This window comes from Pipistrellus hanaki (genome assembly GCF_964339955.1).
Source record: "Pipistrellus hanaki genome assembly, chromosome: 10".
NCBI classification, from domain to species: Eukaryota; Metazoa; Chordata; class Mammalia; order Chiroptera; family Vespertilionidae; genus Pipistrellus; species Pipistrellus hanaki.
In genome coordinates, this window is record NC_140512.1 from 38,022,639 (window position 1) to 38,039,749 (window position 17,111).

General features: G+C 40.7%; 1 protein-coding gene across 1 annotated transcript in view; it reads left to right on the forward strand.

The window, feature by feature from the left end:
- Positions 1-4,314: 4,314 nt before the first annotated feature.
- AHR (aryl hydrocarbon receptor) overlaps positions 4,315-17,111 on the forward strand; it is a 39,512-nt gene continuing 26,715 nt past the window's right edge. Inside the window, exons 1-2 of the mRNA XM_084896469.1 lie at positions 4,315-5,059; positions 16,919-17,106. Coding sequence (XP_084752595.1) covers positions 4,995-5,059; positions 16,919-17,106 — 253 coding nt within the window. The 5' untranslated portion in view covers positions 4,315-4,994. The remainder of the gene's footprint in view (positions 5,060-16,918; positions 17,107-17,111) is intronic.

The window sequence follows — 17,111 nt, forward strand, 5'->3', positions numbered from 1 at the left end:
CCTTGAAAAATTTAAATACCTATGATGATGCCTCTTGGTGTTGGCTGTGGCACCCTTGGGGTGCCTCAGTACACACTTTGTAAAGCACAGGGTATGCTCTCTAAAATATCGATAATAATAAAAGCGTAATATGCTCATTAGACTGGATGCCCTTCCCGACAAAGCTATATCAGGAGGGGGCCTAGGCAGAGGCTGTGGGGTGGTGGGGAGGGGGAACACCTTGCACTAATTTCATGCATGGGACCTCTAGTTAACTATAAATATAATATGTGAATCTAATATGTAAAAGAATATGAATGGAATACTAGTAGATCATTCTAAGGGCCTGGGGAAAGGAGCTGCAGGATTGAAGAGGAGATAAAAATTGTGATAAATGTTCTCTCTGGATGGAATACCGTTTCCTCCCCACTTTACCTAAAAGGAAAATGCCTACTCATGCCTCAGAATTCTGCTCGAGCTTGTTCAGGCCAACCTCCCCTAACAGAGTCAAATTCACCTGTTTTATTCTCAGAGTACTCATTTTCTAGCACTTATCACAGTTACAATTATGGATTCGTTTGCATAACTACTTAATTTTTGTGTCTCCCATTGCAATGTAAGCTCTAAGAGGGTAGGAATATGTTTGATACTACCATTGTTTCCGTGTTTGTGGGCTTGCTAATCCATAAACAGTGAACACCCCTGTTTTCTTTGGGAAGTGGCTCCATCTTTTGCCTTTAATTGAAAGCTGGTTCTCTCTAAGGCTATCCTTGTCCTAACATTTGGGAAGTTCTCCCACATGGTGCCTAATTATTTTCCCTCATCACACACCCACCATACAGTGTTGCTATCCACCTAGTTCCCTGCTACCACTCCCAGATCCCTTTTCCTGTATAGTTTGCAGAGTTAAAATATGAAGCAAACCCATCAACCATAAAACACACCTGTTTCTTTGTAGCTCACGCTGTAATACCCCCATCACAACAGCTTCGTCTTTCTGATCCTACATTGCCAGCCACCTACATTTCACCCACCACCCTCCTTATCTCCAGCTTCTGGACAGCAGCGCTCCTTAAACTTTATGTCCATTTGACTCACCTGGGAGAACTTGTTAACGCGAGACTCTGTCTGACTTGGTAAGGACATCCAGAGAAGTTGTGGACCGCTTTGAAGAGTGAAGCAGTAGATGACCTATTTCTGCTTTCTGTAACCCACTAAAGTCCCAATTTCCTGTTTGTGCTTTGGCATCAATCCCTCCTGTTTTTATGTATATCTTGTCCCTTTACTGCTCCTTGTCTTTCTTACACAGCAAACTCAATTTCTCTCCTCTTTCAACTGCTTAAGTAGATCACCCATTTAAAAAAAAAAAAAAAAAAAAAAAAAAAAAATTAACTCTTTACGCCCCCTAGCTACCATTTTAGGTCTCTCTCTCTCTTTCATAGCCAAAGTTTTCAAGAGAAATTGTGTTTGCCAACATCATTTCCTCTCTAATTCGATCTGAATTGCAGGTCCATCAGCCACCAACATAGTCACAAAAGTCACCAATGCCTCCATGTTGAAAAGTCAAAAAATATATTTCCATTTCTCATTTCATTGGAACCTCTCAACAGCATTCAATACTGTTAACCAGTTCTGACATTTCTGTCTTGTCCTCTATGACACAGTAGTCCCCTTATTCTCCTAGCAACTAGCAACTCTTTCTTGTTGGTTTTGCAGGACCATCATCCCCTATCCCCCGATAAGATATAACACAGTAAAGTTCTTTGGGGCCCAGTTCTTCTTTCCTAGTGTATAGTCACACCCTATAACTTCCATGCTCTTGCCACCTAAATGTAAATGATGTCTGAATCTGTCTCCGGCTCATACACCTTCTTTGAGTTACAAACCTGTATATGCTATGGTCCACTTGACATCTCAGATGTCTCATAGGTAAGAAATCCAAAGCTGATTTAATAATTTCTCACCAGTACATTCCATTATCACCTAACCAGACACATAGCCCCCCGCCCCCCCCAACCTTATATTTTTGACCCAGGCTCTGTCTTCACTATCATCTATCTGCTCCATTTTCCAAGACCTCCCAAATACCTTGGGAATCAATTCAGTTTTCTTTATTGCCTCCATCACCTCCACCATAGCATCAATAATTGCCACTTCTTGGCTAAGCTGCCATAAATACTTTTCTAAGGAATATGACTTCCGCCCATTCTACCCTGCTCCTCCCTCTTTAATCTGCTCTTCACAATATGGTATTATTTTTGAAACACAAGTATGATCATGTGTGCCCTTCTCCCCTGATCATGCTGAACGTGTTTTATTCCCTTATACCTGTTAGCCTCTTGCCTAAAGGGACATCACTTTACCGTTTCACTGGCTTGAAAAGCTCTTCCCCTCTTTCTTCTAGCGAAGTCTACTTTGTCCTTCAGACCTCAGCTTAATCATCAGTTTGGGAGGAAGTCTCTTTTCACCTCAATGAGTAAGTCGAACTCATCTACGAGAAAATCATTCAATCATGTACTTCTCCATGACAGCATTCACCAAGAGAACGGGCCCTTTCTGTTTTTACTCACCATTGCCTCCCCAGTCCTAAGCACAATTTCAGGCACACTGGGAGTTACCACCCAAAACATCTCTTGATTTAATGTATAGAGGGGATAATTACTTGTGAGGAATCCCAAATGGTATGACACTTAGCTGGGCATGCTCTCTCTAATATTATTGAATAATAAGGCAAAGGGAGATAAATTATGACTGTCACAAAGAACAAAATTTAATAGCATTTGCTGGAATATTTAGATATAAATTGTAGAGGGACTGAAGATGATTCATGGGTTGATCAGGAGAATGGCAGAGCCGATGAAAAAGTCTCAGCTACAGACAATGAATTTAATTTACACAGAATTTGAGGTAACAGACTTACCAGGGGGGGATGGCTTATATACTTTACAATTTAGGAATGGACATGGTGTGAACTGTCATCCAGATATCTTAACCTTGGTGCCCTTTGGCTCCTGACAAGCAAACCTTGGTGCCCTTTGGCTCCTGACAAGCTCTGTGTTCACCAACAGCACAGAAAGAGTCAGGAATCTTGGAGCCATTTAACATTGCTCTCGCTTCCTCTATTACCTTATCCTTTTCTATATTTTGTCTTTTGCCCATTCCACTGCCACTCCCATGCACTTAACACCTGCATTATTTCAACAAATCCCTAACTACTCTCCCTGCAACCAGTCTTGATTTCCTGTCATCCAGTTTTCACTTTCTTCCCAGTGACTTTTGCAAGACAACAGAATGTCACTTTCCTGCTGAACATCTTCAAAAAGCTTTTGCTGCCTAGGGAATGAAATCCAGGCCCTTCAACAAGAATTTATGATTTGACCCTAAAATTGCCGAACATCCCTTCCAGTCCCTCTGTCCAGCTATAACTGACTACTTATTATCCCCGAATATTTCCCGCTTCCCTCTTCTTGCTTCCTTCCCTTCAACCTAGTTGAAATCTGACTACAAATAGCAAAAGTGATTCTGGCTGGGGAAAAGCAGTTTTGAAGTATAGAGACCAAAAACAAATAAAAGCCAAGGAAACTCCTAGCTTCTCTCCCCCCCCCCCACCCCTTTTTCTTTAGTGATAAAGGCATTTCATATGTGCCCTTATCTCCCCATTGCCTCCCACCCCATTCCTCATTCATGCCCTCACGCCCCTGGTGTCTGTGTCCATTGGTTAGGCTTATATGCATGCATACAAGTCCTTCTGTTGATCTCTCCCCCTTACCCTTACCCTCCCCTGCCTTCCCTCTGAGGTTTGATGGTCTGATCCATGCTCTGCCTCTGTTTTTGTTCATCAGTTTATGTCGTCCATTATATTCCACAAATGAGTGAGACCATGTGATATTTATCTTTCTCCTACTGGCTTATTTCGCTTAGCATGATGCTCTCCAGTTAAATGCTAACTCTGTGGCCTTCCGAAGCCTTTCCCTCTGGGAAAATTTGGAGCCCCTGTGTGTTTACCTGGAAGCTCACTACAAGGAATTCTCAGCCAAAAGTAGAGGTGTGAGTCACTGCCTCTCCTGCAGGTGAAGTTAAGCTCACGCCCTGGCACGTCTATGCTTCAGAACCTCCAGCCACAAAGAGTTTGGCTACGCACCATTTGTTATTGCACCTTTTTTCAGGTCTGAACTGTGGCCACAGAAGCCACCCCTTGACCTCCAGAACATGGCCTCTGCGGGCCGTCTTTACGTCTTACGTCATCACGTGCGGGGAAGGCGGGGCCCTTAAGAGCGCTTGAGGGGGCGTGGTCCAGTCGGAGTGGGCGGGGCTATACGGGACTGGGCGTGGCCGGAGAGGGGTCCGGGGCGCTTCAGGGATTCGGCTGGTGCGCGCGGCGGTGCGAGGCGAGGCGGCGCCGGGAGGGTCTGCTTGACGTCCGGCCGGGAGCGAGCGTGCCCTGGACCATCCTCGGCTCGGACCCGGGGCAGCCGCGAAGCCGAGCGGAAGCCAGTGGCACCGGGAGTGGCGGCGGCCCCGGAGCCCCGGCTCCTGGCTGGAAGCACCCAGGATTGGGGAAGCCCCTGGAGGGAGTCGTGCGGCGGCGGCGCCTCCCTGACCCAAGGGGCCGCGGCCACGGTCACGGTCACAGTCACAGGGCCAGGCACCGCTGCGCGCGACCCCGGCCGGGATTCCAGGCGCGCGGCTCCGGCTCCGCCCGCCTCGCCCCGGGCCGCCTCACTCACCTGCGGGCGGGCAGCGCCGCGCCGCCTCCGCCTCCGCCTCCGCCGGTGGAGACGACACCTGCGCCGCCGCCGCGCTCCGGGTCTCCGCCCGCCGCCGCCCCTCCCGCCCGCTCCCCCGGCGCCGGCCCGGGCGGCGCACCTGGGCGCGCGGGACTGCGGAGCCGCGGCTCGGACGCCGGTCTCCCCGCCGCCCGGGAGGACGCAGGTGGAGCGCGCGGCTTCTTCGCGGAGCCGGAGACCGGGCGGCCGGCGCCCGAGCCCCTGGAGGATTGCCGGCTGCCGGGCACCATGAACGGCGGCAGCGCCAACATCACCTACGCCAGCCGCAAGCGGCGGAAGCCCGTGCAAAAAAGGTGAGTGCGGGTCCCAGTGCGTCTTGGCCGCGGGGGCGGGAGGCGCCCTCTCCCCCCCAGTCCCGGCGGCGTGCGGATCGGGTCCATCCCGGACCCAGGGGAATGGAGCCTCGGGACCCGGTGCAGACGCTCAGGCCTTGGGTGTTTGCCATTTTTAATCAATTGCACGGAAAGAGTCGCCCCCCGTGCCCAGCTCACCAGCACCCGCTCACCCCCCACCCCACCCCTTGCAGCTGTTTTCTCTTCTGGGGTCCTGATTTGTTGACAGCTCTGGTCTCTCTGCCTGTGGGGCTGGTGGATTAGTTCACGTAAACCCGGCTTGGGATCCCTTCTCCTTTTTCATTTCCTCTTAGGGGAGGCGGGAGGACGGTGTGATTCTCACGCCTGGCGGGGCCAGGTGATGGCTGTGGGCGCTGACCACGCGCCACCTGCGAGGAGGGGCCGCGGCCTCCGAAGGTGCTCTTAGGTGCAGCCAGCTGTGTGTTGTTGGCTTTTATCATTGGGAAGGGATTTTGCAATGCTCAGCCTGACCCTATTGGCAAAAAGAATAGGGATGGTAGCAGGTATGAGTGAATGCAGTGGGCAAGGTACAGTGGGGAAATTGTGGGGGTTTGTTTGTTTTGTAGCTACTTTTTTTTTTTTTTTTGGACAGTTTATTATCACTTTTGCGGTAGTTTTAGGTTCTGTAAAGGAACAGATTTGAAACTGGGAATCAGTGAAACAGACGTTTTCAGTCTTGGTAACTTTCTCTTCATTCCCTTTCCCCTACTCCAGAGTCTTGTCAATTCTAATAGAGTGATTGCAAACAGATTTTTTGTTTGTTTGTTTTGGTGGGATATTTGTGTGAGATGGCAAATACTTTAAAAAGTTTTTTGGTTTTTTTTCCCCCCCCAGGAAAATAAATCCATGCTTGAGACAGATTTATTCTTGTGAGTTGGCTGTGTGTGTGTGTGTGTGTGTGTGTGTGTGTTTATTCCTATAATCTCTGAGTTAACTTTGCTTGGCATTTTTCAAGTTTTTATAAACAAGTGTAAGAACACAGAGTTTATTCGGAGCCAATTAGAAGTATGTTGTGCACTCTGCTTAACACTTAATTTAGGTCAAAAATTCAGATCAGAGCGGGGAAAAGCAGTTTAAGATTTATATCTAAAACCACTAACTGGTTAAAAGTTTCCTTATTCTGGACTTCTGTTTTTCTTTTAGAATTTTAATCTGAAGATCATAGTTCTTCAGATCTAGATTTGACATTAACGTATATATGACTGATTATAATTTGGAAGTCTGATCCTGCAGTGTGTCTGACATTAGGAATACTGCCGAGTCAGCAATTTTCTCTCTTGGCAGTTCTGTGACATTGATTTACAAACTTGCACTTTGTGGAGTGATTTCTTATATGGAAATGTTTTTGTCTAGTTTGACTTTGCTCTTGGGTAAAACTGAGAGGCATTGCAAATGTCTGTTTTACATAGCTGTTGTACACTTAAATTATAATATACGTATTATGGGTTTTATGTGTATAGCCATAAAACTTGAAGATCTCCCTAATGGATTTTTAAGTTACTGAGTTCATGTCAGTATGTTACATAAGAGCCTAGATGACTTGAAAGAAAAGTCAGATGCCTTATTTTTGTATTTATTACAAAGTTTAACATTCTGGACTTTTAATTAACATTTTATTAGTGATTTTCCTTTTAAACATACTACATTTTCCTTTTATTTATGTAAGATGTACCTTTTAATTTATCTCAGTAGTTATTATACTTCCTAAGACTTTAATATATTTGAATTTAAAGATCTCTTGTAATACAGTGTCGGCTAATGCATTCCCACATTACCCTTATTTTATTTAGTTAGTATATGCTTGTCAGATCTTTACTGAGCACCATGCGTTACTTCTAGTCATGTAAATGCCTTAAAATGTCACTGCATTGCTCCAGAAAAAAAGCTTAGTATTGACATTTTTAGTCATGTAAAAGAAATTGTTTACAAATTATTTTCACCTGAATGAAAAATAGTTAGCTTTACAATGCAATTAGTCAAAGCTCATTTTAGGAATGTGGCCAGTAAGCCTAATATTAAGCTTAGTATGTTTTCTTAGTTAAATTAATAGTTTGTAGCTAATGAAGTTAAAAATATGCCAACATTGTCAGAAAAATACATCTTGTTTGAGCTGAAAACGCTATTAAGATTGAACTTTGATCCTTTAGGTGAAGGCCATTTTAATTTACTTAAAGAGAAAAGATGTTATAGCATACGTATAAGACGTATGCTATAGATGCCCATTTAAACATACAATTCCATACAGTTTTGGGATTAAGTATGTGACAATTTTAATCTGAAGCTCTTCTAACCTTCAATTGAATTAATTAAGCAAGATAAACTCCCTCTAGTGGCAATTGAAATTTATCTTTATTGTAGGAAATGCATCTGAAATGTGTTAATTCTAATCCCACTGACACGTGTGGTACATAGTAAATGCTCAGTAAACGTTTTCTTTCTTTCCTGAGTAATGAAAGTGAGGAAATTAAAGGATCTGAAGCAGCCTTGCATCTGATCCATATTCCACCCTACTTTCAGGAAGACATTTTCATGATAACCTTAGGCATAGATTCTACTATAACTTTCCTTAAAATGTTCCAAACTTAACAACCCTCCTCAAAAAAAAAAAAAAATTTTAACTTAAATTTTGTTCTTGTCTCATTTTCTTTGGAGATGATAATGTTTTGTCTGTTTGTTTAGTTCTGTTGCCTCCTGGAGATAAATGAAAAATGTACCATTGAATAGAATCTGTTTTTCCCTAGTGATAATAACTTTTGGTATATTTTTGTATTGTTGAAGTTTTATTAATACAATAAAGTTTTAGTGGTATTCCACTCACTATTGTATTATTTTTGGTACCGGCTTGGCAAAAAGAGTTAATGACTTCTACCCTGATTCCTGAGTAGTGGTGAATAAACCAGCCATCAAGAACTGGAAATGACTTGTGAGCCTTAGCTGATCCTTTCCACTTCGTTAACATCCTTGTAATGTTACCATAAAACAAAAGCATTGTCTTCCTTGCTGCTTTTTCTAAGTTGCTGCTCATTCTATGTAAATCTCAGGAACCTCATTTAGGTAATACCTACTTAAATAAAATTATGCAATGTTTTCCTGAAAATGTTTCATACAAATGTAGTATGATACCATTTTCCAAGTAGCCTCTAAAATAAAAGGATGTCTTTTCAAAGTCACATAATTCTTATTCCACTGTAGTTTTTTCTTTCAAATGGCTTTATTTAGGTAACTTTTACATAGTGACTATAGAGGCTCTTACATATTGGAGCTATAAAATGAGTAAGTAAAAAGGCTTAGTTATCAGTAACATTTATAAAAATGTCAAGAAGAGGAAACAATGAGATATAAATGGAAAGTGTACTAGATTTACACTAAAAGATAAGGTCTATTTTTTTTTAAAATAGATTTGGGCAAATTCTTGACCAATGTTGCAGGATAGTCAAAACCTAAAACTAAAATGCCACTCTCACAACTAAAATTAGCAGAACAAAATCATTTTATAAATTGCAAAGACAGCTAAAGGTATAAATTAAACAGAAACACAATTCTATTGTTTAAATAATTTTAGCTTACTGTTATCCCAGAACAATCAGTTCTCCTGTGAAACTGTAAGAGGCAGTAGATGATTATGTTCTCAGTTCTGGGTATGGCTGAAATGTGAATAAACTTACAGAGTGCATGCTTATTGATGTAAATAATTAAGACAGTTACTTAGAAATAAGCAAATCTTTAACAACAGTATTTTTTTACTTCCATACTTCTGTAAAGTTGATTTAACCCAAATAGTGGTTTAATAGAACAAAAAAAAAACCAAAAAAAAACAACAACTCCTGTTTATTAGCATTTACTATTATACAAGCATGCACTGTGTTTTGTATACTTTTTTTTTTTAAAGGTTTATTATAGTATTATGAAAAGGTAGTATTTCAGCTTTATAGACAGGGACCTGAAGTTCAAATTCAAAATTGTCAGGTAGGAAATGGAAAAGCTGAGTTTGAATACCAGATCCCAAAACTTACGTTTTTACCAACTTTGCAATAAGATTTCCATATTTAAATCCGTATATGCATTCATAACCTTCCCTCGAAGTATCTTCCCTCTTATCTTACTGATTTGCTCCCTCCCTCTTTCCTTTAAAACATTGCATTTAATGGCTGTTAGTACTCTGTTCTCTTTGTGTTTTATAATTTAACTATTTTTCTTTTTTTACGGGGTAGTTCTGTTTTTTCCAACTTTCAAATATTTTAACTAGTTTTTCAGAGAATACCTTTGAGTTAGTGAATTTCTATGAAAATTCTTACTTATCTCCTTAGGAAAAATTCCCATACATGAAGTTTTGGGGCACAAAGGTATGCATACTTTTAAGACTGAGTCAGATATTATGCTCTGAGACATGGTGCCAAATTGCTTTGCAAAATGTTTACATTTCCATTGGTAATCTGTCCTAGCATTTTTGCCTAAAAATGTTAATTTTGACGATTGACTTTCCACAAAAAATGGTGGGATAACTAATTGAACTTATTGTTGGGATTGTGTATATTGTGTGGAGTGGTAGTAGTGTCTGTTTGAAGGTTTTTCTACTTGAGATGTACTTTAAATGTTTTGTATTATATATTTTAGTCATTTTCACTTTGCTCCTTTCTTGTTTTTTTTTGTTTTATTTAAAATATTTCTATTAAATAATACATGCACATTAAAACATTCATTAATATATGTGTTGTCTTTAGGTTAGCATGCTTGGTATGATCTGACATTCATTATGATAAGATAATTAGTGCTGTTTATCTTTCACAGCTCTTCATCCTCCCAATATAATGTTATCACAATTTTAGATTAAGTCTACTTTCAGAGTTTCATAATTTTTTTAAAACTGTAAGCATTGTTTACAGCTCAGCTAGGTAATGTACTATGATTACACTTCCCTTCTTGTTCTCTATTGTCATTGACATCTTTTCTACCTATTTTCCATCTTCATATTTATTTGCATCTGGGTTTAGCTGTCTCTTAAGTTTATTGGAGATAAACTTTGTGTTTCTGTTTCTTGTGATTTTCTTTCTTTTAAAAAAATATATTTTATTGGTTTGAGAGAGAGAGAGAGAGAGAGAGAGAGAGAGAGAGAGAGAGAGAGAGAGAAAGAGAGAGAGAGAGAAAGAAACATCAATGATGAGAGAAAATCTTTGATTGGCTGCCTTCTGCACACCCCCTTCTGGGGATCAAGCCCAAAACCCAGGCATGTGCTCTTGACCGGAATCGAACCCGGGACCCTTCAGTCCACAGGCCAATACTTTATCCACTGAGCCAAACCAGTTAGGGCTTCCTTGTGATTTTCTCTAAGAGAAGGGTACTTGCAGAAAACTATATACTCCGACATCATGAAATCAGAAGTGACTCTTACCTGTCTTTAAGACCAGATTTAGACACCACATCACCATGAAACCTTCCCTTAGCACTCTACCTGAGCTCTTACTTTCCGGAACTCTTGAGCATCACCCTTATAGCACCTACATTATTGAGCAGTACGTTATGTTTGATTTTGTCTTGTAGAATGAATCTCCTCCTAGTACAAAAGATATGCTTCTTAAAGATAGACCTGTCTTTTGTGTTTGTATCTACCCGAGATTTGTAGTACTGTGCACATGGTACATTTTGGAGAGTTATTCACTTTTTAAACAATTGACCACTACTTAAGACTTTTTTGCTAACATTTTAGTGATTTGGGGATAGTACAATAGATACATTTTTGTGGGTTTAAAGGGAAATACTGAAAAAAAAAGTATATTCATATAGGAGGAGAAAGGGAACAACATTCTTAATTATTTTTTTTAGGATCATGCAAGTAACAGTGATTTCTAAGGCATATTTCATATTCCAGGTTTTCTGACTCACTACAGGTGACATCCAGCCAAGATTCTCAGAAGTTGGAAACATGTTTTTTTTGTTTTTTTTTTTTGTGCCTCATATGAGGAAGCAAAATATCCAGGTGTATTCAGCTTAACAATGGAATTTCATGTTATTTGTGCCACAGATCACCTTGCCAATTTTATATTAAGTATGTAATTTATGACTGTAAACATTTAGCATTTATATTCAGGAATCAATAATTATGTACTGAAACCATAGGGAGAAAAGGAAGAAAGGATAGGTTTAAAAGTTGGGCTTCACTGGATGTAGTCGGTATGATAGTGAGATTCACGGAGGGAAACTTCGATTTCCTGCCTGTTGGATGGAGAGGGGTATCATAGTAGATGCAGAGAAGGAGTGCCTAGATCCTGGGAAAGAGGAGTGAGAGGACGTCCAGGTACCTGGGCTGGAAATATAAACAAGTGATCGGTGTGTAGCCTGAAGCAGTGGCGGTGGAGTAAATCACCTAGAGGAAAAGCTGATAAACCATACTCAGTGCTGTGATAGGTAATCTCTTGTTAGAAAATGTCCCTTTATTCTCATAGGATAACTGAAGTGATATCTTTGCATGTCATTTGAGACTTTATGATAAGTCTCATTTAAAAATACCAATACAATTTCAGTAACTTAAACTGGGTTGCTAAGTTATTTCAAACACTGAGCACAAGTGATGAGTCTACCAGACATTTTAGCCTGGGATGTGAAAAATTAAGGCTTTAAAGATAACATTAAAACTGGCATTGGGCATGCCATTGGGCCTGTCACCACCAGTACTTACAGCGTGCAGGCTTCTAAGACAGAGGCATGGCATGCAGTCAGCTGGAGTCTTGCTTTCACAACAATTTTGGTTGCAGGTTGGGACAAGATTTTTGAGGTTCAGGTTGAAAAACTAATACATTTTTTTCTTTGCCTGAGCAACATCTTACAGTCTATTTCAGCTGACTTCTGAAATCCAATCTTACTGGGACAGTTATTTATATTTCAGATATAGCCTTTTATTTAAATAGACACTTGGCAGTATAATTTGGCATAGGTTTAAAGACAAAGCAAAAGTAAAATTACCAGCATAACCCAAGACAAGTGTAATTTATTAAAAAAAAATATATATATATATTTTTTTTCTTCTGTACATTTTCAGTATTATGGATAAGTATGAAATATTTTCACAAAATATTTCTCACAGAATCAGTGGAAAAGTATGTTAAAGCTATTACTTTAGCTTTAACAACATTGGATTGGTGATGCCAAGTCCAGTGGGTACTTTTCAGTCTTTAACTTACTTAATTCCTCTGTGCATTTAACCTTGTTCTGTAGTCTCCAAAATAGTTTACCCTGTTCCTTTTCATCTCATCATTCCTCCTCCTTTATCTTTGCCTGAATCTCTTCCTGAACCTTACACCTACCGGTAAATGTTGTTATTACTGAGGTGTGTGCTCAAATCTCTCTTCTCATTGTTTGATATAGTACTTTGCATTGGGAAATACAGTTGTTATCCTAAGCTACAGACTTTAGTCATTTGCAGTCTTTCCCTAACTCAGGGTTTTCCTCTCCCTTACCTCCTATACTTAAACTAGAGGCCCGGTGCACGAAATTCGTGCACGGGGATATGTGTCCCTCAGCTCAGCCTGTACCCTCTCCAATCTGGGACCCTTTGAGGGACATCCCTCTCAATCCAGGACTGCTGGCTCCCAATTGCTTGCCTGCCCACCTTCCTGATTGCCCCCAACTGCTTCTGTCTGCCAGCCTGATCACTCCCTAACCACTCCCCTGCCAGCCTGATTGCCCCTAACTGCCCTCCCCTGAAGGCCTGGTCACCCCTAACTGCCCTTCCCTACAGGCTTGATCATCCCCAACTGCCCTCCCTTATAGGCCTGGTTCCTTCAACTGCCTTCGCCTGCTAGCCTGATCGCCCCCAACTGCCCTTCTTGCAGGCTTGGTCCCTCCCAACAGCCCTCCCCTGCTGGCCATCTTGTGGAGGCCATCTTGTGTCCACATGGGGACAGTCATCTTGTGTATTAGAATGAGAGTCAATTTACATATTACTCTTTTATTAGATAGGACTGGTCAGCAAGTGAGTTTAATTCAGTGAACATCTGAGTCTGGTTATGTACCCAGCTTTTTGATAGACACAAAGTGATGTGCTTAAATATCTCAAGGCCATCTATCTTTACTATCCTTACTATTACTGCCTTCAGTCAGGCTCCTGTCATTTCTTTTCTGCACATTTCTGATCAGCAAACATTAATTGAGAGTCCACTCTGTGCCAGGTACTATGCTGAGCAGTGGGGTTACAGAAATGGTTAATTTTCCATAGTAAGAGCAACAAACAAGTATACGCAATATAGGTTACAGAAAGCTTTATTTAGGAAATGAGAACTCATGGTAAATATTCCATCACGTGCACACTACTATGTTAGAGCTGTGGACAAGTTTGCATTGTATAAAGAATCAGTCTCATCTAGTTCCAGCACAAAGTAGGCAGCAGCACTACTTGGAAGATTACCTCTAAGTCTCTCTTGTACTGTTGAAGTTTGTCCCTGTGTCATATTGGATTGTCTTGTCTTGCTTCAGTGTTTGTTTTACTCTTTTCTCCCCAGTGTTTCATAATCTCTACTGGACAGCTACCAAGAGTGCAGGGCTGGATTTGATTTTTAATTTATGGGAAATGTTATCTGCACTGACTATTCCTTAATGGAAGGGTTGTGTAAGATATTTACATAAGGTGCATAAGGTACTGCAGTAGTACAGGGGGAATCTGTTGTGAGTAGGTAGGGGAAGACCTCACAAAGGTGATCTAATTGAGCAGCGCTTTAAAGCTGGTGGCACAGCAGGGGAGTAGCACTATGAAAGCACCCAAGTACATTCTGGCAACTTCAAGCCATTTCTTAGCGCTGGCATATAATGGACAAAGAAGGTTTTAGCTGGAAACAGTGGGGCCAGAGGAATAGTTAGGGGCCATAGGAAGATCAAGAAGCACTTTGTTTGTTGGGCTGAGGAATGTGGACTGTGTGGAGCTACTGAAAGGTTAAATAAGAGGAATGATCCTGAGTTACGTTTTAGAAAGAAGTGCTCAGAGGGATCTGCTGTGCATTCTGTGCTCACTGTCACCAGTCAGCTTAGTAAAATAAAAATACTAGACTTGGCATGCCAATCCTAGCTGAAAGCTCAGGATGACTCCAGATGCCAAAGTCCAGTTTGGTTGCCATTTCTGTGAGGAGAGTTGCTGAGTCCTCTACCTTGAACATTTTTTTTTTTTCATCAGACACCCACATGGCTCATCCTTTGTTGTCTGCGTGTCTGTGCTGAAACATCACTAGCTGTCCAAACCAGCACCCTGTCACTCCTTACTTCCTTTCCTTGTTTCATTTTTCTTCTTAACACTGACAACCCGAAAAGTTATATGTTTATGTATGTGTCCTCCCACTGGGATGTATTGCTTCATGGGAACAGCAGCTTTAGTGGGTTTTGTTCATGCTGAGTGTTGTGTTTGCCCCACGTGAGGGGTGGTCAATATTTGTTGAAAGAATGTGGCCCCAACTGATACTGATAACAGGAAGGGAAGAGGGGGAAGGCCAGACTTTATAGGCATGTTCCCTACAAAACATTGGGGCAAAGGGTGTGGACAAAGGGAAGATAGGTGCATGCCCAGAAAAGTTGGGGGACTAAAGGAGGTGCTTTCGACAGTCATACCTGGGCACAGAGATCATGGGTCAAAATGGGAGTGACCACTGTAAGGGTGGGAAGATTTGGGGTACATAATCTCCTCAACAGAGGAGTTTGACCTCTTATGCACTTGGCTTTGTTGGGACTCCTGTGATTCTGGGCTTGTGGGGCTCTTTTGCTCCTGCTTCCCTGCATTCGCACACACAGCAGACTAATGGGCTGGAATTAGCCTGATGCTGAACTGGACCCGGTTCCTACATGGAAGGGAAACTCTGGACACTGGCTTTGCTGCTAGCTTTACTGAAACCCCACATGCGCGTCTATGACTGGACTAAGGGAAATGGGACTTTAGAAATGCAGGGATCTAATTCCACACAAATAAAATCACTCGTTTTTCCTTTTAGGCCTCAGAAAATTCATTTTCTGGGGCTATTGTTAAGAACTCCACCTCCAGCAGCACCCAGCAGGGAAGAGAACCCCACTTCATCAGGAACCGCAACAAGCTTACCCCTTCTCTCGCACTCTGCTTCACACTTCAGACAGGGGACTTCTCAAAGCTCACCCTTCCCCAGTACTGTCACCTCTGAAATCCGGCTCGCCTTTCAAGATCCATCTCATATACCACTTTTTCTGTAAAAAATATTTTTTCTGGTAGTTGTTCCCGATACTTAGCTCCCATAACACTTTTGAAATATGTAGAAGAGAGTTTTTCTGACCTACCAAGGACATGACAGGTACAAATAAATAACAAGTGATTGATCCATAGAGAATTACTCAAGAAGGTACACATGCATTGTAGGCAAAAACTGAAATTCACTTGATTAATTGGAGAAATGTAGTAACTAGGTATGATTTCAGTTTGATTATACATGCAATATGATTAAGGGAAAATACATGAACAGTCACATTTAATTATGCAGTTACACAAATAGTCTGGAGGTAGTTCTACTGACTTGTATGTATACCATTTTACCAGATAATCTTTTTTGTAAAAATAATTTGAACTGTATTGGAAAAAATAGAAATAGGCAAGTTCTGAAGAAATGACATGTTAGGGACAATGTAAAAATGTTAAAATTTTGTATTTTTTATCTTTTGCATAAACTATTACTAGTTCACATATAACAATGAGAATAAATTATCTATAAATGTTTTTATTGCATCAAATAACACTATATTCAAGTCAGTTTCTGCTTTTTAACTGTACTATCATTTGAACTGTAAAAAATGTTTTTGTTTTCTCAATAACACTGGGGAAAAGGTGTTTGTTATAAGAACACTCAAGATAATTCTTTATTTTCTGTCAAATGAAAAGGTGCAAACATGATCTTAAAATTACTTTGTTTGGTTTTTTAATAGCTTCTCTATATTTCAGCATCAGTGTCTTAAGGATCTGTAAATCCTCTTTTCATAGTGTATTTCTGACTAAGGCCTTGATGTAAAGTAGTCCAGATTCTCATTTCTAAACTCAAGGTCTACTTGTAATCATAGTTTCTTTTTTCTATGATGAAAATTCATAACTAAATGTTGGGATGTCATTGAATTTTCTAATTGGGGCATAAATTATGGATGCTAATAAAGTAGAATTACTGACCAGCCATAAAAGCAAGATTTGCCGGTAATCACAGTTAACTTCCAATATTTGTCATTCAACAAATGTAAATATCTAAAGTCAAATGTTTTCTTATTTTAATGCTGGAAGACACATTCGATGGCATTAGGACCATCTGGAGGTGTCAGAGTTTTGAGAAGTTGTCACTAACAGGAGGAAATTGTTAAATATAGGAAGCTGGGGTGATGAATATAAGCTTTTTATTTAGGGTTGCTCTTCTTTATCTACAAACGTAAATGATACCAAAATGTTTCTTCCAGAAGATTGCGAAGCATGATTTTTACATAATTTATTACAGATTTTTTCCCTAACAATGGTTGTGTTTAAAGGGAATAAAAATCCTAGTAGATTTGTTAGTTGGAAATCACTGTACCGCAAATGTATGAATTATATGAAGTATATACGATATACTTAGTCCTATCATGGATTCATGAGCTTTTAATAAAAACATTATGAAGAATTTTACCCATTCCCTTGTTTTGCTTAAGACTTTAAAAAGGATAATTTTGAAAGGATTTATGTCAACCAAAAGTTTTATGAGAGAAATATTGGAGAAAATGCTATAAGACAATAGAAAATTTTGCTTTATATATTTTTGAGTATTTCATGACATTTTGTTTGTTTTTCAGCATCAAGCCAATCCCTGCTGAAGGAATCAAGTCAAATCCTTCCAAGCGACATAGAGACCGACTCAATACAGAGTTGGACCGTTTGGCGAACCTGCTGCCTTTCCCACAAGATGTTATTAATAAGCTGGACAAACTTTCCGTGCTTAGGCTCAGTGTCAGTTACCTAAGAGCCAAGAGCTTCTTTGATGGTAAG